The sequence below is a fragment of the Argiope bruennichi genome, chromosome 7, assembly GCF_947563725.1.
Source record: "Argiope bruennichi chromosome 7, qqArgBrue1.1, whole genome shotgun sequence".
Lineage (NCBI taxonomy): Eukaryota > Metazoa > Arthropoda > Arachnida > Araneae > Araneidae > Argiope > Argiope bruennichi.
Window position 1 is genome coordinate 56205855 of NC_079157.1, and position 27522 is coordinate 56233376.

The 27522-nt window shown below is 25.1% G+C and overlaps 1 protein-coding gene across 2 annotated transcripts; it reads right to left on the reverse strand.

Annotated features, from left to right (window-relative positions):
• Positions 1–27506, reverse strand: LOC129975078 (arginyl-tRNA--protein transferase 1-like). 2 transcript variants are annotated; one of them, XM_056087975.1, is made up of 13 exons: positions 27293–27506; positions 22969–23032; positions 20666–20728; positions 20495–20585; positions 19052–19196; positions 16702–16830; positions 12666–12781; positions 11659–11736; positions 9699–9860; positions 6631–6815; positions 5084–5183; positions 4075–4195; positions 1–1636 (listed from the first exon to the last, which is right to left on the reverse strand). In XM_056087975.1, exons 1-13 carry the CDS (start codon positions 27384–27386, stop codon positions 1455–1457), a joined length of 1530 nt encoding a protein of 509 aa, XP_055943950.1. In that variant the 5' UTR covers positions 27387–27506; the 3' UTR covers positions 1–1454. The 2 variants fall into 2 exon arrangements, with proteins under 2 accessions (XP_055943950.1, XP_055943951.1); XM_056087976.1 differs by lacking the exon at positions 9699–9860 and adding an exon at positions 10874–11035.
• Positions 27507–27522: the final 16 nt, after the last annotated feature.

The window sequence follows — 27522 nt, forward strand, 5'->3', positions numbered from 1 at the left end:
AAGAGATAATTTAAGTTTAAATGCTTATTGATTGAACTTGTTCATTGTCAAATGTACTTCAGTTTTCAAAATTTAAAATGAATTAGTAGATGAACATAATTTGATTATATAATAAAATGAGCTTCAATATCTTTAATGAGTACACATACGGAACAAATTCAGTAATGAAACCAAGTTTTAAAAATGACAATTTTTAAACCACACATATCAAATATGGTCTTACTTCATTAATCAAATTACAAAAAATAGAAGGTTAAGAATCTATTGATCAGAAAATAGTTTTCCAAATTCAGGCAATTGAATACTTAGGTACAAATAAAATTAAACAATGTAAAAGTTATAAAGTCATAACATGAGTGAATATGAATTCTTAGTGAACAAACTGACTAATTAATACAGAAATAGGCAGGAATGTCATGTTTTCTCATATTGCAACAGGCAAATTGTTTTTCAACATATTTTTTCCAAAATTAAAATTTATATTACACAGTGTTTAAATAAATAATTTTCTTTAATTATATTATGTATTCATAAAATACACCAAATTTTCAAAAGGAGCAAATTTTTGAGCATGAGTATAAATGGCTCATTGTTTCTTTCTGTTTTATTATCCTTTTCTTCAATCAAACTATTGAATTTTAAAATATTCAGCAAAATTAATAAATCGGAGTACAATTTAAGAAAAAAAAAGCCAGAAGTATTTTATTTTTTTATTTTCCCTAGTTGAATTAGTGAAACTGCAAAACATTAATGGTAACTGGTAAAAACTTTGCAATAAAATTAACTACTTAAATGTGCAGTCGCAGCATTAGTGCTCAACAAAAAGACAAAGAATTATGCATAACAATCAATTATTTGGTGGAGTGAAGTTTCTAATAATTTATTTTGGATGTTCTCATATTACTCAATAATAATATTTGATAAATCTTTTAATTTAAATATTCTTTTTGGTAAAATATGGAAGCAGATTTTTCAGCTATAATTCCCAAAATGTTTCATTAAATTAATAAGTTAAATGTAGTTCAAAATCCCATAAATACTTATACACAGAATAACATATATAACAATAACAACAATAAAAAACATTTAATATTTTTTGTAATGAATATCTTAAGGTTTAAAAGAAAATTGAAGACAAAAAAAAAAAAAAATCTCAAAAAAATACAAGTTTTTTTTTTTTTAACTTAATGCTCTTTCAAGATAAACATTTTTGCAAACTGAGTATCATAATCAAGAAACACATATGTGTTTCCTTCAATTGTGCAACACTGTAGGAAGAAAAATTTTACTTTACACAAATTAAAAGTTCAAAACTACTTTAATATTTTTTCCTTTTTTTTCATGTGTAACAAAGAGATAATATTGTATTAAATATGATATCTATACATTTTATCAAATAACAATCATAAAAAAACATTTGCATTGAAATAAAATAAAAAAAATTTGTACAAAAATTATGAATCTCGGTACAATAACATTTTTTGGTAGCATTTCCTTCCAACAAATTTGGCATACTCTAGAATTTCACCTTCATCGTTAGCATTCTTGTTTATATTTTTATAGATAGGATAAGTCATCGATGTCTTGTCATACAGAACAAGGACTTCATTCAGATTCACCACACCATTTACATCTTCTGTAATAAAATTTAAAAAATCAGATTTAATAAGTTTAGTACTAATAGTTTCTCTAAGAATTTTTCATACACCCAGAATACATCCTGACAGAGACATTTGTCAGCATGAAAATTATGGACCTTAGATAAGACCATAAGTATTCAGATTTTTATTAGCTTTGGTATCAGAGACAAAGTAAAAGAGTGACAAATGTGGCAATGTCACTCCCTGTCCTCCTCCTTTCTGACTTCTGATTATAGAGACACAGTAAGGCACATTTTGTATTGCATAATATAATAAAGAAAATTGAATAAACATTTTCAACACTTTTTTCATTAACTGGAACCAAAATTTAATACAGATCTATAATTTTGGTTACAAGATTATGTATCAAGCTTCATTTAATGCAGTTCTTACATTTTCTGTATTATCACATTAATATTCATATGAATTTAGAAACTGAAAAAACAGTCAACCCATTAATAGATTTGGTACAAAATGTGATAAGATGTAAAATTCTGATGATACAGCTCACTAAATTTTTCTCACTTTGCTCTCCCAATTTTATTTATTTTTAAATATGTTCAAATGATAAAAGATAAACAGACCACATTCCAGGTAAATTAATTTCATCCTGCATTTGATAGAAATCTACAAAATAAATTTCATTCATCCAGTTCGGAAGGAAGGTCTGACCTATTATCCAGGAGAATTTTAAAGAAAAATTTTAGCTAAAAATTTATTTAACTTCAATTTTCTCAAACTTTAATTTTCATAAAAATTATCCACCATTAACATGATATCTCAAAAACTAATAGAGGTATTTACATAAAAATTTCAGCGTGTGTTTTAAATAATATGGGCAATGAAATGAACCAAAAGTTTAATTGTTGGTGAAATACTTTTTCATTTATAGGTGTTTTTAGAAAAATTAAGTTGTAAATTTATGGAAAAAATGTATATATGCGTATATTTTTACCCATAATTTCTTTGCATCTCAAAATGTTTCTTAGATTTTGGTTCATTTCATTCATCATTATATTCTATAACTTGTGTACAAAGAAAAATAAGATTGCTGCATTACAATTTTGTGTAGAGTGTTAACCGTTTTGGTTAAATTTCATTAAAATTTACTACAAATTTTCCTATTTCTCAAAATATATTATATTTCCAAATAATTTTTTTGTGCTTATAGTGTTTATAATTGACAATACATCTAAAAACCATAAATAGTTTTTTAAAAAATCCAATTGTTCAAAAATATTCCTTTAAACGTAGTCGGTTACCTAAATTCACTGAATTTTGAAATTTTTTTTAAATTTTGTAAGAATAAAAAATAAAGTAAGAGTTTGCAAAAATTTAAGAATTAAAAAACTAAAATTCATACACTTGACATTCTTAGAAAAAAAAATTAGGTCACTATTCAAACATTTCTCTCTAATCTAAAACAAGAACAATCAAAATATAATCTTTCATTTATATTTTGAATGAGCTTAAAGAGTTTCTTCACTTTTAAGTAACAGACATGGATCTGTAGGGAAAAGTTCAGTTTCTTTTTGTTGATTTGGAAAAGAGCTAAATTAGGAAATGAATTATGAAAATTATTTTTATATAATTTTAATAATATTATTTTTGCTGGAAAATTTCTAATTTCTTTCCTCTATCATTTTTTAGTGTTATTTATTCTACTGTGGTATTGTTGATTTCCAACTACTTATTTTGATTTGTATTTCTGCAGTTCACTAGGTGATATCATTGTCATAAAACATATTAATCTAATTTAAATACTAGTTAATTTCCTCCCCCCCCCTTAAATTAGCTCATATTACTTTATTCTAAAATTTCTCTTACTTTCTGCCCCACATCCCTCTTTTTTTATTATTTCTAAGACACGCTTTTAAAAAATTGATGAATATATGGTTTTCTTGGTGCAAGGGCAAGGATAAAAATCTTTAGTGCCCATGGCTTTCTTTCCAAAGATACCTATTATTCTTTTTTTTTAAATGACACATCTCAAAGAAATCACTACAAGAAACTCTCAGTAAAAGAATGAAGCAAAAACTTCTCACACTTTTTCTCTTATGTCCCAGTGCAAATAGATGTATTTCATTGATTATCTTTATGTTTAAATCATGCCTTCCAGCAGAAAAATAAATGGAATTCCAAAATCAATTTTGTCTAATGATCAGCCTTATATTTGTAAAAATATGCTACATATTACACAAATGCAAAATCAATATTATTTTTTACTTCATTTTCATAGCTTTATTTTATGCTATGGTGCTTTAGATATCATTAAAATTTATCATTTCAGGAGCAATACCATGTAGGTTCTGCTAGTGTCTTATTTAACCTAATCACAAAAACATTTTTAGTTTTACAATTTTAAGCTGCTTTCTCATAAGTAATAAGGCCAAGTAATAAAAAAATTGTAGTAAATACAAATGAAAAAATTAACCTTTTGTTGGATCTTCTTCCAGCCGATGATACTTGGAAACATCCAATAAAGGTTTGCACTTCTCTATAGGTTGAAAAATGTAAGTTTCTGGACAAAGTAAAAATGATGGTACATATTGTCCCTAAAAAAATTATTATACATTATAGAAACAAACATCATTACATATTTTTTAATTCATATTGAATTAGATTGAATATGTATCAATTCCCTACAATCCCTCCTCCTTTATTTCTCTCAGCTTGAAACTCTCAAGTCAAGAACTGATTTGTTCAATAAAATTCTGCAATTTAATTATTTAAAGTTTCTTTTCCTCATTTTTTTTATTTTGCAATTTCTCTATGTTTAGTATATTAGAGAACTCATATGGAATGATTAATCAAATTTGATCTCCTTTCCAGCTGCTAAAAATTGAAAATTAATTTAAAAAACAGTCTACATTTTGATTCTCCAAACAAATATTTCAAATTACAACATAAAAACTAATTTACATATAGAAAGAAAAAAAAAATTGATTGTACATCTAAGCTAACAAAATGAAGAACTAACGGGGTAACAAATGCCATTATAATAAAATATTATCCTAAGAAGTGTAGGTTTACAGATCATAATAAAAGAGGTATATATTAGTTATTGGTCTTATTCCTAAATGCAACCAACTTTGTATGTAATTGCCCACATAAAACTAAATACAAAGTAACTGTATAAAATAATTTTAAAAAAATGCCTTGAAATAATTTATTTTAAATAAGACACAATTTATAGTGAAAAAAACTGATAAAATATGTAAAATGAGGAATTTTTTGCTTAATGTTTTGAATGTGGAATATATAAATATTTATTCATTCCACATACATTTTACTATTCATTTAGTGCTAAAAACTATTTGTTACTTATTTTCTCTGTTGATCTTTAAGTAAAATTAAATAAAACAAAAGTTTCAGTATATCACAAATAAAAATATCATTACAATTTTTCAAATTTTGGAAAATATAATGGAATTCTAACTTACTTTGTATCTCATTTTGATGCAAGAGTGTATATAGTAACCCATGTAATAATATTGCAGATCAGGATATATTTTATTAAGCTCACGTGTGAAGGCAATTTCTCTGGAAATTAATGTAAAATTTTAACACTGCATATAACATTCATATTATATATCACATATTATTCAATTTATTTGTACTTTCAAAACATTTTTTAATTCCACTTTTTAAAAATATTTAGTTTCTACTTCAGTTAAAATATGTTTACTTTACTTTACTTCCACTTCAGCTAAAATACTTTTACTTTACTAATTGAATGAATCTATTTTTTCTCACAATTTTCAAAATTTAATGACACATTTTAATTGCCTGAGAGTATAATCTTAACTAAATTATGAAATTCTTAAAGATTCAGAAATTTTTATTAAATATATACATTATTTGCTTTAAAAGTTAACTTATCACGCTTTAAACTTGTTAGATAAAAGTAACAATAATAAATGCTTAGAAGATTAAAACAATTCAGAAATGATACTGATTAAAACTCAACAATTAAGTGTCTCTCCCCCCTCCCCCTTTAAAACTCTTTAAATTGAAATAATGGAAAATCTTGTTTCACACACATATCAACTATGCTTTTAACCCCTTGCATGCCGCAGGCGTATATATATGTCTCCCTAAATCAATGTGTTAACTGCCCCTGGCGTATATATATGTCTTGCAACTATATATGTATATATACACATGGCACTGAGGACCGAATCTCGCAAGTTATCCTCAGCAAGTAAGGGGTTAATTGGATAGGCAAAATAAAATGCTTAATTAAAGAAAAAAATTTTTAATTTTAGCACTTTTATTGTTATTCTAAAACAAAATGTTATAAACAATTAAATACATCATCATAAACATTTTATAGGCACATAATGTTTAGGAGTTAATAGAATACTTATAGAATGGCCAGTATCTGTAAAATGCATGATGAAAAAATTATTCAAAATAGTTTAGGGAAGAGTCTGCTGAACCTAGAGCAACCAAATTTGATATAAATTATTTCTTGAATAGTAGGTGCTCACTAAGAAAAGTTTTCAAAATTTCAATAAAGAATTTAAAAATTAACAGAAATTTTAATGATTTTCTTCCATAACTTCAGAGCATATTCTAGCATAAAAATCATTTTTACATCACATTAAAATTAAAAAGATCTTTAAAGATAAATAAATTTTATTTTCTTATGATTTTTTTTAATTTTTAAAAATATTTTAAGTTTATTCTACAATTATATTCATTACTTCAATTACTGTGCTTAGACGCAAACTACAGCAAAAGTAAAAGCAATTTTGTGCGAGTGAGTGCCTGTTGATAATTGCTATATTTAAAAATAAAATTTTAAATATAAACAGACTAATTAAGTTTGAATCATTATCAAGTCATACTGGTGGATTAAAAATTTGAATATCCTTTTAAAAACTTTATAGCTGTTTAACAGTCTGAATTATCATATTAATGAGTAAAAGAAAAAAAATTAATATGAAATAAAAAATAAGATTACAAAATATTGAATTCATATTACCTCAAAGCAGCATATGTCCCAAGAGAAAGGAAACTGTAATCAGGGTCATAGTAAAAGTAAACAGATGACAAACAATAAGGCAAAATATCTAAGACACCAACTGCGATTAATTTACCATCAAGCCAGTATTGTTGATGATATGAGCCATAAGATGGTTCTGGTGAGGATGAACTAGCTTCTGGCTTCTAAAAATATAAATATAGGTATATTTATTTTGAAATGGAAGAAACTAAATTATCTGAATTATAAGCAACAATAATACAATTTATTTTACAGGCTTTAGCATTTGATTTGGAGGTTAAACATTTAAAAAGAAATTTTGCTTATGTGTTTAAACATGTTTTTAATTTTCAATTCTTTCCTCAGTTTTAATCAAATAATCTGTGACCTCATCCTTCAACAAAAATTTAATTTTGTGAATGTAAGCATATTGACATGCAAGAATAGATTTTTTTAAAAAAGTGAAGCATGAAATTAAGGAAAGAAATTAATTAAAATTCCTTAATTATTTAAATTATAATAAAATTATAATTTAACTTGCAAAACTTACATATATTATTTGTATACAATATGAAAAATTTATTTACTACTTATTTATGTGGTATTGTTTTCACCTCCCAAAACACATATGTTTCATTCAGGACAGGCCCTGTATTTTAAAAAGTTCAGATATAAAATAAATATATATATTATGTAACAACATTATAGCACATTTATTGGAAAATAATACCAGATAAAATATAAACTTCCTTTAAAGATACTCACAATGTCAGCTCTATGCTAAAATAAACTCTATTTATGATCATTAGTTATATGAATACGATGTTAACTGCTGAATGGCCAGTTAAAATGCAAGAACAATACATGAGCATATCTAATAAATATATGGCTGCAATTAACTCAATATTCAGTATTCAGAACATTTAAAAGAAACAATATTTTGATCTTAATAAGATTGTAAGCAAAAAGAAGGCTGCACAATCAGCAGAAGAAATTGTAAGAGAGAAATTGTAAAACTCAACTTGGGATAAGAATTTCGCTACTTTTTACAAAGAAAAGAAGTGAGATCTTTGAGTAGATCAAAAATGAAAATAATTTTTGTAGGCAAATTGACAAGAAAAATGCAAAAAGCAAATCAGGATGAGAACCATTACTTCCTGAATCTGAAAACAGGCTACTGATAGAGACATATTGTTTGGTTATTTGCAGGGTTGATATTAATTTTGGATCGTTTCATTGGCATCATAGTTAGATATATCAATTAAAAAAAATTACAGCATCACAACATCAGATGGGTAACTCATTTAAATGATACAAACATTAGTTCTTTCAAATTAATAAATGCAAAATGCGCTTGAGAAAAACGTGTTCTCTGAAAATAAAATCTAATGCATCTTTTGGAGCAAAATATAATATTTTCCCAGATTATATTTTCAGAGAAACACTAGTCAGAAACAGCAATTAATTTTTTTCTTGATATATAAATATAAATTATAGACAAACAGATCTAAGAAAAGCAAAAAACGAATGTTTATCTCATTTCTTATTTTTCATCAGAAAAATTAAACAATTTTTTAAACAAGTATAATTTTTTTAAATGATTTTTCCTTAAAAAATTGAATATTTGTTTTAAAATTAAAAAATTTTTATAGAAGGTAATTACAAAATTACAATACTACAATATATTCTATAGTTTTATTTTACTATAAAGTTTTAGTAACTTATTAACACTTTTTATTCTGGTACTATTTTCTGAATGTGTATTAAAAGTAAATTAAGTCTAATTGAGCACCTAATTCTGATTAATGCACATTTTCATCATTCAATCTAGATTATAATATGCAACTGAATTGATTTTCCCATAAGTAATAAAATTTTGTTCCTTCTTTTGCTGTTTGCTAATCAGCAAACAGCAAGGCTATCTCATCTAAAACAATCAAATTTGGTAAAAATATAATTTAGAAGGTAAAAATTTTCACCTTTAAGGGGTTTTATTAAAAATTTTATTATCAAGTTTTTACAAATTAAAAACTAAGTGACACATTAGCCTTTTTTCCTTAACTTCTGAATATAATGTTGCATGAAAATTAATTGCACACTACTTTAAAATTCAAAATATTGACTTTTTATAATGAATCAATTTAACTGTCATGCAATTTTTTCCAGAATTTTGGCAACTTAAAAAAAAATATTTTTGGCAAATTTTCAAAAATATTTTAATTGTTTCATCACGTATTTAAATTTATTATAAGTTTTTTTTTTCTTTTTTTTTTTTCAATTGCTGAAAGTTAAGATAGAAATTTTGTGCAATTTACATCGAGAATTTAAAGAGAAATTGTAATATTATGGAAATTTCATAGATTATAACTTTCATAGATTCGTATTTATAAAGATTAGAAGATAAAATATAAATATATCGATAGATCTATTTCTAACAGAATTATATTATTATCAGACTTGACTGTTTTAAACCTTTGACTACGATCTTTTTAAAAATATTTTTCTCTGTAATCACATAGAAAAGATAATAGTTCTTATATTAGACAAATCTGTTCGATTTTTTTTTCAAATGTTTTTAAGGCTCTGTGGCTGGGACAAGATGATCATATACACACTCATCCCACAAAAACCACTACTTTTACTCAGAATTATTTAAACTAATTTTGTCAAAGGGTTAAGAAGGTATGCACAGACAATAAAAAGAAATTATTAAAATTATGCAGTTTTAATATCATTAATTTATTGGGGAAATCATGAATACTATATAAGAAATTTAACTAAAATCAACATTAGCAATATTTTAAGAGAAAGCCAACTAACTCATTTAGTAGTATATTACAACCTAATAAATGGATTTTTAAAAAATTCCACATAGATTCTACCTCACATGACATATATAAAAAAATTATCATCTTCTGAAAAATATATACAGAAAGAAATTTTATAAAGATACATTACTTTTCTTCAAAAGTCAGATAGTATACATCCCTGAAGATATAAATTAACAAAGTAAAACACTATATTATATGATCAATAATTAAATTCATCACAAAATAAGAAAACTATACCTCAAAAAGACTCTCAACCAGAAACATGTCATAACTTTCTTTATCACAATCCTCCTCTGCATCGTGATGTATGGCCATCTGATATTTTACATAAAGTTTATGTGATTCATCATAAGTAGAGAGAAATTCTTTTGATTTTGGATGAGAACGTATAAGTCGTAACTGAATAAATGAAAATATGAATTTTTAAATTGAATAAAAGAAAAAGGAAAACCCAATCTAAACTGGAAAGTTTTCAAAGAACCAAGTTAATAAATATAAGAATGTGGAGTTGTAGGAAACAGCAAATGATTGAAAATTTTATGTAGAGAGCTCTATTTAGAATTTAAGGGAAAAAAAATTTCTTTTGTAATTCTATCTTTTAATATCTTAAACTTGCATCGATAATAACACACTCAAAAATATCCATTTCTTACAATATTTTTTTTTTCACTTAAAATGTGGCCTTCGTAGTAAATATGTTGAAGGGGGGGGGTATTCTAATGTAAAGCATATTTTAATGTCCAATAAATACAATAAAACAAGCTTAAATTACCTTGATGATCAAAATATCAGACCTTAAAACCTAACAAAAAGAAAAACAGCCCTTCCCAGATCTCCATGAAATTTATGAATAATTCTATCTAGATAAAGATTAAAAATGAACCGTAAGATGAATATTATGCTTTTAAGTACAAGCAAAGTTACATTTACCCATCAACATACACACACAAAATTTGCACATATTTTAACACCACAGAATGAAAGTATATACTAATTCTCACTCATAGTCCCATTTCTATAACTGTGGGGAAAAAATCTGTCCCAGTGATAGTAGGAATCAAAAGCTGTTCAAAACACACACAAAAAAAGTACCCTTTACACAATCAATTAAACATTGCATAATCCCGATTTCTGCCATATCCAACCAATGTCACACACACATACACACAAAATAGAATAAGAGAAGAACAGAAATTACAACATAAAAAATTATGTTTCAAATACTATTCATTCATTTAAGTATATTGATTCAATTCTAACTGATACTAACTAATGAACTACTTGTACTTTCAATCTTAGCATTCCGGAAAATAACCAAATTATTCTGAATGTATAGAGAAAAAGAAATTGAGACTTTGCACATAATTTCAGGAGCATCTATATGGATTACTTTCAGGAATCAAAAGTTTTACCTGAAAAGGATTATTCACCAAAAAACGTTTGAACTGTTTGGTTGTAACTTTCTCAGCCGGATCCTTGTGTACAGTCATCTGATATTTTTTATAAACACTGTATGATTCTTCAAAATGATTACAAAATAGTGGATTGTCAGACCTTGAAGAGACCAATCGAAGCTGAAAGCAAAATTACACTGCCTTCAAAACACTTTCCAGTTTAGACAAGGCTATTTAATTGAAATATTGAAAACAAGCATAAATAAGTACATAAAATAAGAAAGATAACGGCCAGTGCAGTATAGTCTAATCTTCATCATTAACATTAATGTGCATTTTCAAATTTAAACAAGTTTTGAATTACAAGTTTAATAAAATTCAAATGACAAGAGAAAAGAAAGTGCAAGAGGTTATGTACAATATGATAATATACTACATTAATGCAACTGTAAAGGCATAATTCAATTAAATATATATATATATATATGAAATGATTCATGGAAGGATTTAAACAAACAGAACTTTATGCCTTTTTATTTTTAAAAAGGCCAGTCATCAAATTGCAATAACAAACACACTAATTCTAGTTTACAAATAAATAGAACTAAGTTACATGAAGCCATTTTTTGAAATCAAATTATCATTGCTTTCAAAAGAGAATTAATAAATTGCAATATAATTCAATGAATGGCTTTAAATTTAATAAAATCAATACTCTCTAATAGAATAATTCTACACAATATTATAAAACAACAGAAGAACAGCTCTTTTACTTTTATGTTAACAAACTGAAATATACAAACCTCTAATTTATGAGCAGGTTTTAGAGGTAAAGGTTCATTAAGGAAATCTTCAATGCTTTTGGGTTCATTTGTCTTTGGCTAAATAAAATGTCAAAAATCAGAAAGAAATATTGCAATCAACTAATAAATACAAATTATTTATTAAATTTTAAAACGGCATTTTTTTTTCTTTTGCAAACATTTTAAGTAACATTTTCAAAAGCTGTCACAGAAAAGCATCAGAATCCAATAAAATTTTTAATTAAATAAAATTTTAATTAATTTTGGAGAAAAATTGAAAACAATGTTCCTCTTAGTAGAAATGATCTCATTAAACCATACGTATGTAAAATTTCATCAAGATTGAACAAAAACTTTAGATTTGTACAATGTATATATATAAGATTAATACTTAAAAATGATATATAAATATATGCTTTCTCATGTGTGGCATTTATTTATATATATACTGCATTCTAGTGAGTTTTTCGAAAACATACAGGAAGACGCTTTGTGAATAAAATTATAATACTGAATAAAGATTTAATGAGAAAATATTTTCAAAAATTATTCAGACCAGGGCTTTTGATTTAACCTAAAACATACTAGGTTTGTAATTTTAAGTTTATTTTATGGACATAAGATTAGCATTATCAAAGCACTTGTACTCTTTGCATATATTTGAGACAAAAATATGAAAAGATCCTAAATATCTTGCATATATAATACAAAAAGATTATAAAACACATAAATATTATTATATTATGAGTGAAAATATATTATGAATATTATTTTACTTTAAGAGCATTTATGCATTTTCCCATTTCATAACCTTTTCAACTATTATTACAGAAGTAAGGAATGCTATAAATTGAGCTATAATTTGTGCTATAAATTGAGAAATCAATCCAATATTTCAAAAAAAAATCAGGCAAATTAATCAATTATTTCAAAATTTCTAAAAAGCAAAAGGATTGATTACTTCAATGGCAGAAAAATGTGCAAAAATTATTTGAGTAAAAATATACCTTAATTGATGACGAAGCTTCTTCTTCAGACAACCCTTTCTTTAGTAACTTTTGCAATTTTCTTTCTTTTCGTATTTCTTTTGCTTTACGACATGGAGGTTTACTATTTGAATTACCTAAGCAAAATTGGAAGTAAGCAATGGACATAATATTAGGATAAAACTGTAAAGAAATCATTGCCTCATACAGAAAACACAAATACCAGTCTTTCCATATAAAACAGTTATTAAATGTCTAAAGAATAAAAAAATGTTGTATTCTAAAAAAAAAAAAAAAAAAAAAGTTGTACAGTTAAAATAAAATATATGTTTTTATAAATTTAGAATTAAAAGAAATATTAAAGCAATCCATTTATTTCAAGGCAATTTGTTTTTTCAATATTTTTTTTAATTACAAAATTTAGGCTACATTTTCGGGAATGAAGAAAATTCTGGGAACTGCTACGTTTATGTTTTTCTCAGCTAATAAATGAAAGTTCAGTTTTATTCAGGGACAATAGTTTTCACTTATTTCTATCAGTTTTCCTTTAGAATCTGAACTGCTTGCAATTAACAGGCATTGGAGAGGAACAATTACCAAGAAGAGAAGATTAATGAGAAATAACAGATTTAACTAGTTTTATTAATATAAATTAATTAATTTTTGCATCTTTTTTTTAGTATGAGTACTTCTACCCAAAAGTTAACAATATAAATATTGTCAATTCCTGATTAAGATAACTGAAAAAAATGTTTATTAATTTTTTATATCTAATAACTTTTTATCAACTGAAATTGTATTTAACAAATTATTTATCAATTTCATCAAAGAAATAAAAGTTGTGTTTCATTATGTACAGCAGGAATCAAAATATTAAAACTTGACTATAAATTATTAAAACTTACTAATCATTCTGATATTTTCTGATTTTGATATTGTCTATTGAAAATTTCTAAAAATAGATTACACTGTTGCCACAGAAGTCAAAATTGCTTTCAATGTTTCATTTCTATTTCATTGCAAGATTTTAAACTATTGTTGAAAGGTAAAGAAGGATTTTTCTTTAATATCTGTGTAGTTTACAGAGTTTTTATATCTGTAGTTTTAACATTGTTTGTTTAATATGTAATAAAAAGATGAAGCTACAATAGCACTAAATTTAGAAGATAGACCAACCGAACATTTACATTTTTTATAACCATTTTTACCATGATGCCATGGAACTTATCTCCATTAAAAAGGTTCATGTATATAATAAATACAGCATATGTAAGAGACAATTAAAAAGCATGGCTTAATATCTAATAATTTAGCAGTATCATGGATATAGTTATATTTATAGAATTTAATGAAAATTAAAAATAACCAATATTTCCAGCAAACCAGCTGGTTGCTAAAAGCAAAAAGTTTTAAATAAAAAGAAAAATTCAGACTACTGTATCTAAAAACTGAGTGAGTTATGAAATTTTAAATATTACTATCTTATAAAACAGCAAGACTTTAGGCAACTCCATCGAATACCTCAAAGAAGACACGCCAATTAATGCCCAGTGTTTTCCCAAATCTTATTGGCTTAATATTATGAAAATGTTAAATGTTTTATTCAAAACTTCATAATTTGGCTCAATTTGGCCACAAAAGATAGAAATATTTTATATTTTATTTAAAATTTGATGTATTAAAAATATTTCATTCAATATGATTCATTAGAACCAAAATAATGCTTCATATTTTTTGGATTTCATAATTTTTTCAGAATTGAAACAAAATAAAATGTTATTTACATCATTTAAAAACTTTTAAAAATAAAACTAAAAACTGAATTCTGTGACGAAACAAATTTTTATAAAGTTTTGTATTGTATAATATTAATATTGCATTGTATTGTAAATTGAATGCTGAAATATTAAATCAACTATCAATTATGAAATTATATCAATTATAAAATCAATTATGAGAATTCTTAAATTCGGTTTTCTATATTCATTAAAAAAAAAAAAACATTCTTGGTTTCAGCAAAAAAAAAAAAAAAAAAAAAAAAAAAAAAAATGTATTTGTATTAATTGAAACTTAATTATTTCCACTTTAATTTCAAATTGAAATTGTATAGGAGGTCAAATAAAATTAGAGAAAAATACATAGCATAATGAACAGAATGGTTTATGGCCTCCATAATAGTATGAGTGAATTATATGACTATCAAAATTTGAAATTTAAAATATTTTGCTGGAGAAGCTATTAAGAAACCAAGTTACATAAAATATTTAATTGAAAATTATTGTAAACATTAATTTTAGAAAACAAGTTGGTCATCACAGGCGGCTAGTCATAAACAGATTTATTATAATAAGTTCAAATAAAATTAAATCATTAGCAGATAACCTTCAAAATTTCAATCATAAATCATTAAAATTAAGTTAAATGTTACAATGATGAATTTGCTCTAGTTAGAATTACATAAAGATCTTTTGTCAAACAAAAACAAATAAATAAATAAAGGTTTTGTGGAAGAAAAATTCAACCTTCACCTTCTAGAGTTGCAATTCAGATTGTCTGAATTGTCACATTTGGTGAGTTATTGTTTGAAAAAAAAAATCTAATTTGGTGACCATAAAGAAATTTTAAGTTCATTCAGACAAAAGAAAAAGTTTTTAGAAGGGGGGGAAAAAAAACTGAAAATTTTGGCTTGGGGCGAGAACACCCTCAAATTTCAGAGTACAATCAGCCTTGGATGAAAAGACAATAGAGAAAACAGAATATGATACCTCAACAAGGAGAAAAAGTAGTAAATAATATTTTTCTTATAAATATATATATTCCAATTAAAATTTAAAATAATCTTATATAATTATTTATTAATTTTCATAATACTACAATTCAATCTTTGTCATTATAATCCCTTAAAACAATGTGTTTTAGATGTGTGCGACTGTGTGAAATATATTTACTTAGTAAAGAGCAAACAATGAATTTTTAAAAATGATTTGTTTTTATTCTTTCAAGTTCATTACAGAAAATGCCTAATTTTAAAAGTTTTGGAAAGGTTTTTAAAATTTATGACAAATCAGTAATGCTGTCTGAATAGGAAAACAGAAAGAAGAGAAAAAAAAAAGTTCTGAAAATACATTCAGATGTAGTTAGTTACACAAGGGAATTTTCCTTAATTTTTAATTATATATATATATATATATATATATATATATATATATATATATATATATATATATATATATATATATATATATATATAAGATTATGAAGCATGGGAAGAAAAATATTCATGCAACTCAAAAGTTACAGCAGAATTTTAATTCAAATAAATAGAAAATAATTTTTTTTTAAGAAAGTAAGATAAATTTAAATTACACACACACACACACATTTCAAGAATTTATGATAAGTTAACATTAAAAAGTTGTTATAATAGTGTTTAAATGAAATTTTGATTTCTTTACCTGTTTTTACTATACTTTTAAATTACTCAAAAAATTAATAAATTCTAACAAAATTTTCTGCCAAATCATCAGAAAAAAATTTGCTCTTCTGTAAATAGTTTTTTTACTCACTTTATTATGATAGTCATTGACAGAAACTAATGAATATAATAGAAAGAAGGTTAATTAATTAGATTTTAATAAATTATACAAAATAATTTAAGATAAGAAGAAAAATTCAGAATGTCTCCTTTTTTCTTTATATATTTCTTCTTATTAGCTTTTTCATAGTATTTGTAACTTTCTAATGAGTTACTGATACACAGTAAAATTAGGGAACTCAGTTTTGAATTAGAGCACAAATAAAACCTATGCAATTCAAAGAAAATATTTTTTTAAATTCCTTATTTATTAAATAAAAAAACTGAATGTTTAGGATCAGCCTTAAAAACAAACTTATGCAAAAAAAATTACAAGTAAATGGCCATATTGATTGGGTGTAAGCATTTTGGGAAAAGATTTTTAACAAAATTTTTAATTAAATAAAATATTAAAAATTTAAAAATTATTATATTTCAAGTTAATCTTAAGATAATTACTGCATAATCCAAAAATTTTCTTACTAGATTTGAGAGGAGAAGAAGAAGTATCACTTGATGATGGAACTGTATGACTAGATTTTGTTGCTTGATCAGATGAATCACATTTGTCACTTAGTGAAGTGCTGACATTGTGACTGTCAGTGCTGGTTTCTATGAGGATTAGAAAAATTAAAACATATTAAAATATCACATAATGACAGATTTTCAGCCAAAGATTTTTCAAAAGTAGAATTTTCTATGATATTTAAGTCAATTCAAGTTAACATCACACATAAAATTCCGAATACCCAGATTATAGGTGAATGATGCAATTTATATTCTAATAGATTACAGGAATATGATTTCCATAAAATTAAATAATTTTAGTTTTGAATAAATAATAAAAAAACATTTTGCACAAGATAACAATAACTTGTGTTTAAAAAACATTGTGTTCAAATACATCAAATTACTTTTAAATAAATTAGAATCATATGACATACAACTTCTCTTGGTATAATGATAAGCGTAGTGGTTTTAGGGTTTACAATTAACTTGTGCTGTCACTGACTATCACTTTAGGAACAACTTTCATAATGTTCAATTTTAATAGCATTATTAAAAGACTAAACATTTATACACAGTGATGGTTCATCTGTTCAAAATCCAACATGGTGGCAAAAGATAATTCTAGAGAGTTGAAATTCATTGTCAGTTCAAACCAGTCGAAGGTTTTTTAATTCAATTTCTTCAAATACTTACACAATCTAACACATTTTGTATTTACTCTTATACAGTGAAAAAGAATCAAGTCTGCAATTTGGATCTTATCCCATTAAATTATTCGGTTCAAAATTTATGATTCTGATGCCAAGATCCATTTTTCATGCTTATTGTGCTTTTGAGTTATTATATTTATATACACATAAACAATATGCCAAATTGATGAATGTGGTAAAAAATTAGATATATCAATCATTCTAAAAAAAGATTATATATTAATATTCATTCATTTAGCTTTTTATGACTGAATTATCGCATTTACAAATGAATAAGCAGAAAGAATTGTAAGCAGTTAATCCTTCAACAGGTTTGATTATAATTTGATAGAGATATAAAATTTTAATAATAAAATCATGCACTGAATTCAGTTTGTATCATTTTTTGAATTATTATATTCATATACATACTCATAGCCACACAGAAATACTTTTAAAAAAATTTGGCCAAAAGTTACAAAAAATCAATGATTTCAATTTATAAACTACATACTAAACTACATACTAAAGTTTTTGAATTATCTTCACAAACAGTTTTTTTTAAACTATTATTCAGGAAAATCAATGAAGTGTATTCATACATCAAACTCTCATTGTATTTTTTTTTTTTTTTTGATAAACTCTCTTTTTGCAACAAGAAAATAAAAATTGCTTTAACTTTTATTAGACAAATTTTTTTTAATCAATGTAAATTGTTGATTGTTTTTTTCATTTAAGAAGAAATAAATGAGCAGCCTTTAATGCTTTTTTCAAACTACTAAATTTTGAAAACTATACATAAGCAAATGCATCAGCATAACAATTTTACAACTCCTTAAATTGTTATTCCTATTCTCGATTAACAAAAATTCTCCAAATATGTTTATTTTCTTCTATTTGTAACTTGTTATAATTATGGACATATGATGAAAATAATTTTAGTACTGTACATGCTAAGCTAGAAACATTTTCTTTCATCCAAATATTAAAACATTTTTTTTAATCAAGAGAAACAAAATATATAGAAAAGAAAGAAAAAAAAAAAACTGAAGGATGACAGTTATAGATTTTCTTAATGTTTAGAGATAGGTTAACCTCAGTGCAGCTTTTAGAAAGCTAGTTAGTTAACTACTTCAAGTTTCCCCCCTAATTTAGCAATATTTCGTATGCACAAAGAGAACAAACAAAAATATCCCATGATGGAAGTAGGGCAATCTATGAATGTTAATTTCAGTGTGACAAGAAGTAATAAAATGTTTTCTCATCTTAATTCCATTAGCAGAAAGAAACTAATGAATAGTGTAATATATAGCTAATCAAAATCATTAATTTTTAAGCAAAAAAAAGTTGATAAATGATATAAAATAAATTAATAAATAATTATTTAAAATAAGATAGGGTTTGCTGCCCCGCTGTTCATACAAAATCCTTTGAAAAATACTTAAAAAAATTGAAATCATATTTTAGAAAATAAAAAATAATGTTTCAAAGCATATAACCTCTAAAATACTTCCTTGCTTCTTTTATTTTCACAAATTAATTTCTTCATGAGTTATAAAGTTACATAGCAGTTTGCAAAATTTATTCAAATAAGTTATTTTTAAATTATAAAAAATTAATTTTAGAATAGTTACCTATTTTATCTGTTTTAATATCTGAATTATTTATAGTTTTGATTTTCTTTATCCTTTTTAAACTTTGCATATCTATGTCTTGAGGACAGTCAAAAGATACCTCCATATCTTGGTCGCTTTTATCACCAGAAGCTCCTTCATTTCCCTAAACAAAAAATTATAAATACTTAATAGGAATAAAACTTTACTAACAATAACTAGAAAATAATATCCTCCATAGTCTGCAATATTAATATTTTAATTAGCATTTTTCATATTCTTTAAATTATTTAACAACATTCCTTCCTTCAACATATAAATATTCTTCCTTTAAAAAAAAAAAAAACTATGATCAAACAATACTGCAATCCATAATATGCAAAAAGTTTAGTTTAATTAAAATAACATTTTGATTTTTAAAACTTGTATTGGTATTTAAAGACAGATGAATATTTTAAGACAGACCTGAAAAATTAAAATAATTAGATTATAATGAAGTAGATATTCAAGTTAGTATTTTCCTTTCTAACTATCCTTGTCCTACAAGCAAGAAATCGTTAGACTCCAACAGATTTAATAAGTACTAGACCAAAGTACAAATCTTAATTGGAACTATGTCTTCAACTAGCAATCAACCAGGTACAAAACCAGGGATCAGCTACAAAGCCAATATAGCTAAATATGCACACTGCAATACTTATACTAAAATAGAAGTTAATCAAAGAATTTTAAATAATTTGTTATCTGTTTTCTTAGATCTGTCTGTAAATATCATAAATTTCAAATTCCAAATTTGAAAATTTTTCCAATCAATTTTTACATTTTTCCAAGATGTTATACTACTCTTACAATCAAAATTTATTCTCTCCAGAACACTTTTTCTTTTTACTTCTTTAATTTACATTCAATATTAATATCCATAATAATTACAATATCCAGAGTATATACAGACAGTTATAGTACAGACTATAACTGTCTGTAAATAGCACAGCAGATATAGCAGATAGGTATAGTATTATACTAAAACAGAATGAGAAAATCTTAGTATGTAGAATCCGACATATCAACATCAAAATTATATATAAATAGTTTACAGCTCTTTTAAAACAATAATTTCTTCTAAAGTTTTATGACATACCAAAAACAAACAAACAAAAAGCTCATTTACATCATTTATAAAATAGCACTGATTTTATATACATACGAAAATAATCATATTTTTTTCTTTATAATAATGCACTAATATTATTTTCACATTGCATAATATTATGCATATAAAAATTATTAAACTTAAATTCTTATGTATAAGAAAATTATTAAATTATTATTAAGAGAATTTTTTTTAATGGATATGAGGCTTTATATTTAATACAAATGTAAGTTTCAATAAAAGTGAAAAAAAAAAAAAAAAAAAAAAAAAAATAGAAATGCAAATGAGAAAAAAAAAAGAAAAAAAAATTTTACTTTGCTCTTTTCTCCATATGCTAAAAACCTATGGACTTTTTTTAAAACCTTTTTCTGAGATCTTGTCAACACTAGTTTTTTTGCTTCACACCTGAAAAAAGCAATAAAATTATAGGAAATATAAAACTGTGAAATAACATTTTTTAAATGTAAAAAGAAATCTTTGCTCACCTGATTGTATACAATGGACAACAAGTTAAATTCATTGTAGGCTTATAACAATACTTGCCACTTCTAAATAGGAGAATAAAATGTTTTTCTTTAAAATTACGATTACACATTATTAAATTCATACTTCAAATGCAAATAACATTAAACAGGTCATCAGGTTAAAAAATAGTTCAAATAAATACAATACATTTTAATCCAAAAGATTTGTGGTTCACTGTGAATCAAGAAAAATCAATATACAGCAAAACACTATTTATATATTTCTGAATTATGCATCATTTTATTATAGTCTTAATTCATTCATAACCATTGTAATGATATGGTATTTTATTTATATGATACAAAATTTGGTTGTGCACTATTTTCAGCATTGAAGAAATTGGAATCTCTGAGGAGCAGAAATCCCTTTTGATAAGTATATAAACTGTGATACCTGGCATTAATCATAACTGATGAATTAACAGAAGAATGTTATTACAAGCTAATTTAAGTGATAAAGAATATGAAGTATTCCATTTTCCTTTAAAAATGTAGCAGATTCCATTGAAAAACTTTGAACTAAATTAGTTTATTAAAAAAATTGATAAAATATTCAATTAGCCTAATACTTTCAGACAACTGGATATTAAATAATCATTTAAAAAAAAATAATGCCTTCTTACTTGCAAATAAATTGTATAAAATAAGAGAGGTAAAATTTACATTCAAGACATGCAATGCACATACCATTTTTCAACTTTTATGGTGAACTTTTTACTTTAAAATTTAATTATTACTTTCAATATGAAGTAATATATTAGCACTATCATTAAAAATTTTATTACTTTCCAATCAATTTGCATCAGAGCTACTTAATTTGTACTAACCAATACTTTTATTAAATTTTGTTTAAAAAGTCTTTTTTATTTTCACTTCATTTCATGTCAGATCCTTGAAACATGAATAAATGGGCCCTCACTCCATTTGAAAATAAAATGTAAAGTTAAAAATTAACTGATTTTAACAAAAAGTATATGTTATGAAAATCAGCAGCTTTAAAAAAAGTATACATTATATTTCTTTCACAATTTTTACTCTCATATTAATAAGAACCATTCATATAATATCACATTCAATTGGTATAAGCAGAACCATGCTTGCCAATGAACTACATATTGTTTCATACTATGCTGAAATGTGAAATTCTTTTTCTTCTGAAAGAACACAATAAAGTTTTTAAATAGATGCTTTTTATTCATGTGTATGCATTGTCTCCATTAAGAAATAATGTCAGTCTAATTTAGAGGGGGAGAAAATGAGTAAAATATTAATTTAATGCATTAAATTAGCATACTAAATTAAAATTCCAGAATTATTAAGTTAAAAAATACTATTTATTTATTTGTATTACATCTGGTAGTTATTATACACAAATACCAGATGTTAAACATTAAGAAATTTAAAATCCTTTCAAATCTACAATGTTGTTTTTTAATAAAATTCTTAAAGTTCTGAATTTTTTAAAGGCTTTTTTCAACTTATGTTTATTCAATATTTTAAGTAAATTTGTGAATAGAAAGTTTAAACTAAGAAATATAGAATATAACAAAATATATTCTAGATTTGAGCAATGACCATTGTGAAGATGCCAAATTCAATAGATTGACACGCTTGCATAGAAGAAAATAAGATATATATATAAAATACAGCTCAATAATATTAATTTTAATTAGCATTTAACTTCAGCTATGAAAAGCTTGATAGTAATTAGTCTAGAAGGGTAAAAATATTTCTCTCAGTTTAGAATTTTAAATTATATCGTTGAAATGGTAATGAAGTTTGAAACTGCTTTATAAATTTGAGACCAATAAACACCCAGTTATATGCAGATGTTAGCACTGAGATATTAAAGCAGTAAAAGTAAGAAAAGGTGGAATATAGCAAAGCTAATCCCTCTCACTTTTTGCACAAGAACATATTCAGTTTTAAAAACTGAAATAATTACATTGATATTTTGTCTTTATTACACCTGAGGCATCTATAATTTCTTTCCTCCTGTCAGAACACTACTGAGAAAAGTAGTTTCATTTTAAATGCTAGATACATTTATTCCATATTACTTTAACATTAAATATATTTTGGAGCTTAAATTAATGCTAAGTAAGTAACCTCAATATGCTTGCTACAAATAAAAGAACAATAGTAACTGCAAACCAAGAAACATCTAATATGCATTTAACTTTCCATATAAAAATTACATTGAAGGAAATTCATCAATTAATCTGATAAAAAATAAGTAAATATATATATATATTTTATCTTACCTTCTCCATCCTCTGTCTATAAGATTTTGATAATCAAGAGGTGTTAAAACATGAGCCCACATGCCTGTAAAAATAACATAACAAATTCAAAATTTAAAAAAGATTTCAAATATTCCATGAAATAAATGATGTCAATTCCTTTAAATTAAACTATGGACAATACAATGCTTAATTAAATCAGTATACTAAAACTTTTTCTTTTTAGTAATTTAAGTACACACAGAGTGAATCAAAATGAATGCAGTAATTTCAAAGCTGCACAGTAGGGTGAAACAAAAATGGCCTTAAAAAAAATTTTTTTTTAGATTTTATTTTGGTAATAGTGCAGAAAAGATGTCTTTTAAGTTCAAAAACAATATTTAAAATTTTGGTTGCAATATTACATTATCTTAAGGTGCCACAAAAAGCTTGAAATTTGTAAAAAAATTGAAAAAAAAAAAAAAAAATGGGAATTTTTAAAAAGGTCTTTACAATTTTTTCTTAGATTTTAGTTTGGCAATAGTGGTAAAAAGTTAGCTTTTAGGTAACTAAAGGTAAAATTATAAACTTTTATAAAATACTTTTATGAATTTTTCGTTCATATAATGTTGAAAAAGATGATTTTAAATACATATATATGAATTACAATTGGAAAAAAATTATTAATTACAAAGTATAATAATAAAAAAATATTTTTTATGTTTAATTTTGTGTTTTTTACTTCTGTATCTTTAATGATTATAAATGATACAGCTGCAAAATGTTTGTTTATACTTCTTTGCTACATTAAACAGTTTTTTAAATTAAATTCTATCATATTCATATAGGAGTCAATTTTTGCTCTTATGTATCCTTCTCTCGTGATTGTACCACTGACATTTTGAGCCAATTCGGCCATCAGACTCACAGCTCTTTCCACTGCTTGCATGTGACAAGGAAGCCGAGGAAAGTCGATAACTAAATTCCCTAAGCTATTTGGTTCAGCTTCAAATGCCTTCTGTTTAAAGTTTTAACAAAATATTAAACTACACAAGCACTTAGTACTTTTATCGCTGCTTGTCTATTTGATGGATCTGGTTGGCTTGCCTCTTTTTGTGAAGAACACTGTTGTTCTTCAATGTTGTCACTGTCACCAGTAATCGTTTCTGATGCATTAGTATTTTTTGCCCATTCTTGATTAAGCTTAACTATTTTCTGTAGTTCTTTATTCTTTCTTCTACAAAGCGCTTGTGGTAGCAATATCAATATTACCTATAACGATTTTCCTGTTAGAGCATTGATCGTTTAGAACCTTTTTATTCCATAACTGGTACCTTTTTTTTTTCTTTTATACAAGTTAGCAATATCAAATAAATGACTAACTTCTTTTCTAAATTCTATGAGATCAGAATTAAACTCATTTGAACATTTTCTGCTTTTAGACTTTAATAAATTTCTGTATTTAGCATGAAAAGCTTTAATCATTTGTGAAATTCTTTTGCTAGAAGTAACGGGAATAGAAGCTCTTGATCATATTTGTTCTATTATGGGAATTAAAGTATCACATATTTCGCTTAAAGAAGGATCCTTCTCTAAAGCAGTTTTGAAATTATATCTAATATAAAAGTAGCACTAGATTCATCAGTAGTGTGTTCAACTTCAAATAAATCACTAAATTTCCCAAAAATAGAACACTCGATATTTGTCTTGTCTTCCTTAATTTAGACTGAGACATTTTTACTCGCAGCAAAGCCCACAAGCACAAACTAACAAATCAGTTACACAATAGATGGAGGTGAGATGCCAACTGAATGGAACTCAGCAAAGCTATCGATTTGAAATCAGTTCTGTCCTTGTCTCCGGACAAATCTCCATCTTACCTCAACAACAACTGCTCCAGCAATGTCTCAGTGCCATGCCAGTGTAATAGTAAAACTGTTTTTATACTTTAATTCATATGACAATGCCTAATGAAAGCTTTTTATTTCATAATCAAAGCACACAAAAATCCTTAAAAAGTTGCAAAAAGTGTGTTTTTATGAAACTTTAATGTCCTTGCGGCACCTCCAGATGTGCTCAAATATTTTTTTTTTTTTATTCATTTATTTTATCTATAACAAAAGGCAACTTTTCCGCACTATTACAAATTAAAAATCAAAAATTGATTTTTTCAATCCGCCGTACTGCACAGTATAACAGATAAATGCTGAAAGATAGTAAGAATGCAAGTTATGAAGAAAGATAGTAAGTTCAAGAAGTAATGAAAGTTCAGAATGCAAGCTACACAAATGTTCAACATGCACTCCTTTGATACATGATACAAAAAAAGTCTATGGTGAAATTTATGACAAATATCTCTAGAATAGGTCTATTCAATTCTGATAACAGCAGATGTGATTTGGGCTACAAACCACTGATATTTCATTAGACAGTGAGGAAAAAAACACACAAGATTTTCTAAAAATTCCCATATTTACATACACAAACTATATTGAGAGTAATATGAGAATTTTGTGACCTAAGTAACAAATATCTAACTCTGTTAACTCAGCAATTGATCCACCAATGCAATTATATGTTAACGAGATAACGTCATCATGTGCAACATTGTTACATAATTCATTTGAAAGTGCGAAATGTGACAGTTACTGGCAAATTTGACAAGCAGTTATAGAAAGTTAGCTAAAATTTCCATTACAGGTTCTATGTATATCCATGTAACAGAAGGAAAGCAAATTGAATAAATGTTTGTATTCAAAACTTGAATATATTACTTTGTGATGTCTTTCAAATAAATATAGCAACTACTTGTTATACAGAAAAAGTTTGAAATTAGGATATCCATGCCCAACTGCTTTATATGATGATAATAAAATTATACTTTTTATTAAAAAAATTATTTATGGATTTAATTCATAGAGAAACCATTAAAGAAAAAAATGTTTGGGATAAGAGAATACTGAACTAATCTAACTAACAGAGCAATAATATCTTTCTATTTAGGCATTAGTAAAGTGCATGGTGTTTGAGAGCAAAAAATGCCCAACATTAACACCATCATGCAATTCAAGCCCAGTTTAAAAAATGAAGTAATAAAACAAAAATCATTTTCAAATTTTTTAACCTGAAATGTCTCAGTTAATCAAATTACTTAATTCTATTTTCTGAAGCAATATAGTGAAATGAGTTCAAGTAATATTTTGCAATTTTTATTTTTTTAACTACTTAACATTTTTTTTTTTTAATCCATAGCCTACACCAAATATGAAAACAAAAAATTTTTATTACTGAATAAAAATATTTGTTTAAAATATTTATAAAAATATTATCTATTACAGAACTTTGCTAACAATACACCCTCAAAAAAAAATTTTTTTTTTTATTAGTTGTGACTAAACAAATCCATAATAGTATGAAACATGAGAAAAAAAAAGTTGCAAAGCAACCAATAATTACACAATCTTTTGATTTACTGCATAGTAAGTACACATATTTTATAATGTTACTAAATATGATATGTTTTGGATTATGTCAAACTAACAGAAAAGCTCCAACCTTTATATATTAGTAACCTCCAACTTTATATTCCTAATATGAATTTTTATTTAGAACCAAAATTTATATGAAATAAAGTTTTTGATGGTTTTGTAATCTAGTACTGATATTAAGATTAATCAGTAAAAAACAGATAAGCAAGTTACCAATTCATCCAATTTGTTGAAATAGCTTACACATGTCAAGAAAGTAACTTACACATGTCTATGCAACAAGAAATGAGCTTAATATGTGAAGTATTAATATATTTTTTATTGCATATTTTCATGCAGTAAAGAAATTTATTTAAACATGTTCATTTCAAAGGACAAATGAGTCAATAAAGATAAATTGCATTAAATGAATTTTTTCCAATCAAAGAATAAGAAAAGGCAATAGGATAAATTTAAAAAAAAAAAGCCTAAAAATTCAAAAGGAAAATCCCTATTCAGTACAAAAACACAATAAATCCATCACAATACTAATTCAGTCAACTTCTATACATACATTAGCGAATTACATCATTGACAGAGAAAGAAGGTAGACTAACGTTTTAACATGAAAATGAATAACACATATCAAAAGAACATTCCTGATGAAAGATATTCATTAAGTTGAATGACTTTTACGCTATCAGATTTTGGAAAGAAAAAGATCCTTTTATTCAATACATTATAAAATTATATAAATATATTTCAAATGAATTAATTTGTTTATATCAATAGATCGCACTGTTTTATGAAATTAAATCCTGACTTACACAGTTTTACATTATTAAAAAAAAAAAAACCCACTATCGGAGTGTCAATATCAAAAAAGTGAATATAAATACCATGAGAATAACAGCTGTCCGTCGAATGGCAATAGCCACAACGATATCCTTTATGCCCACCAGAAAAATATTCAACTATACTCCTTTGAGGCATGATTTTCAGCGTACAAATAACGTCCCACTTCTATTTAATAACATAAACGAGAGCTCAAAACAGACAAAACCATCTCAGGAAACAGAACCTAACGTTGTGCCTAATCATACACATTGTAGCGTGCAGCACAACGAAG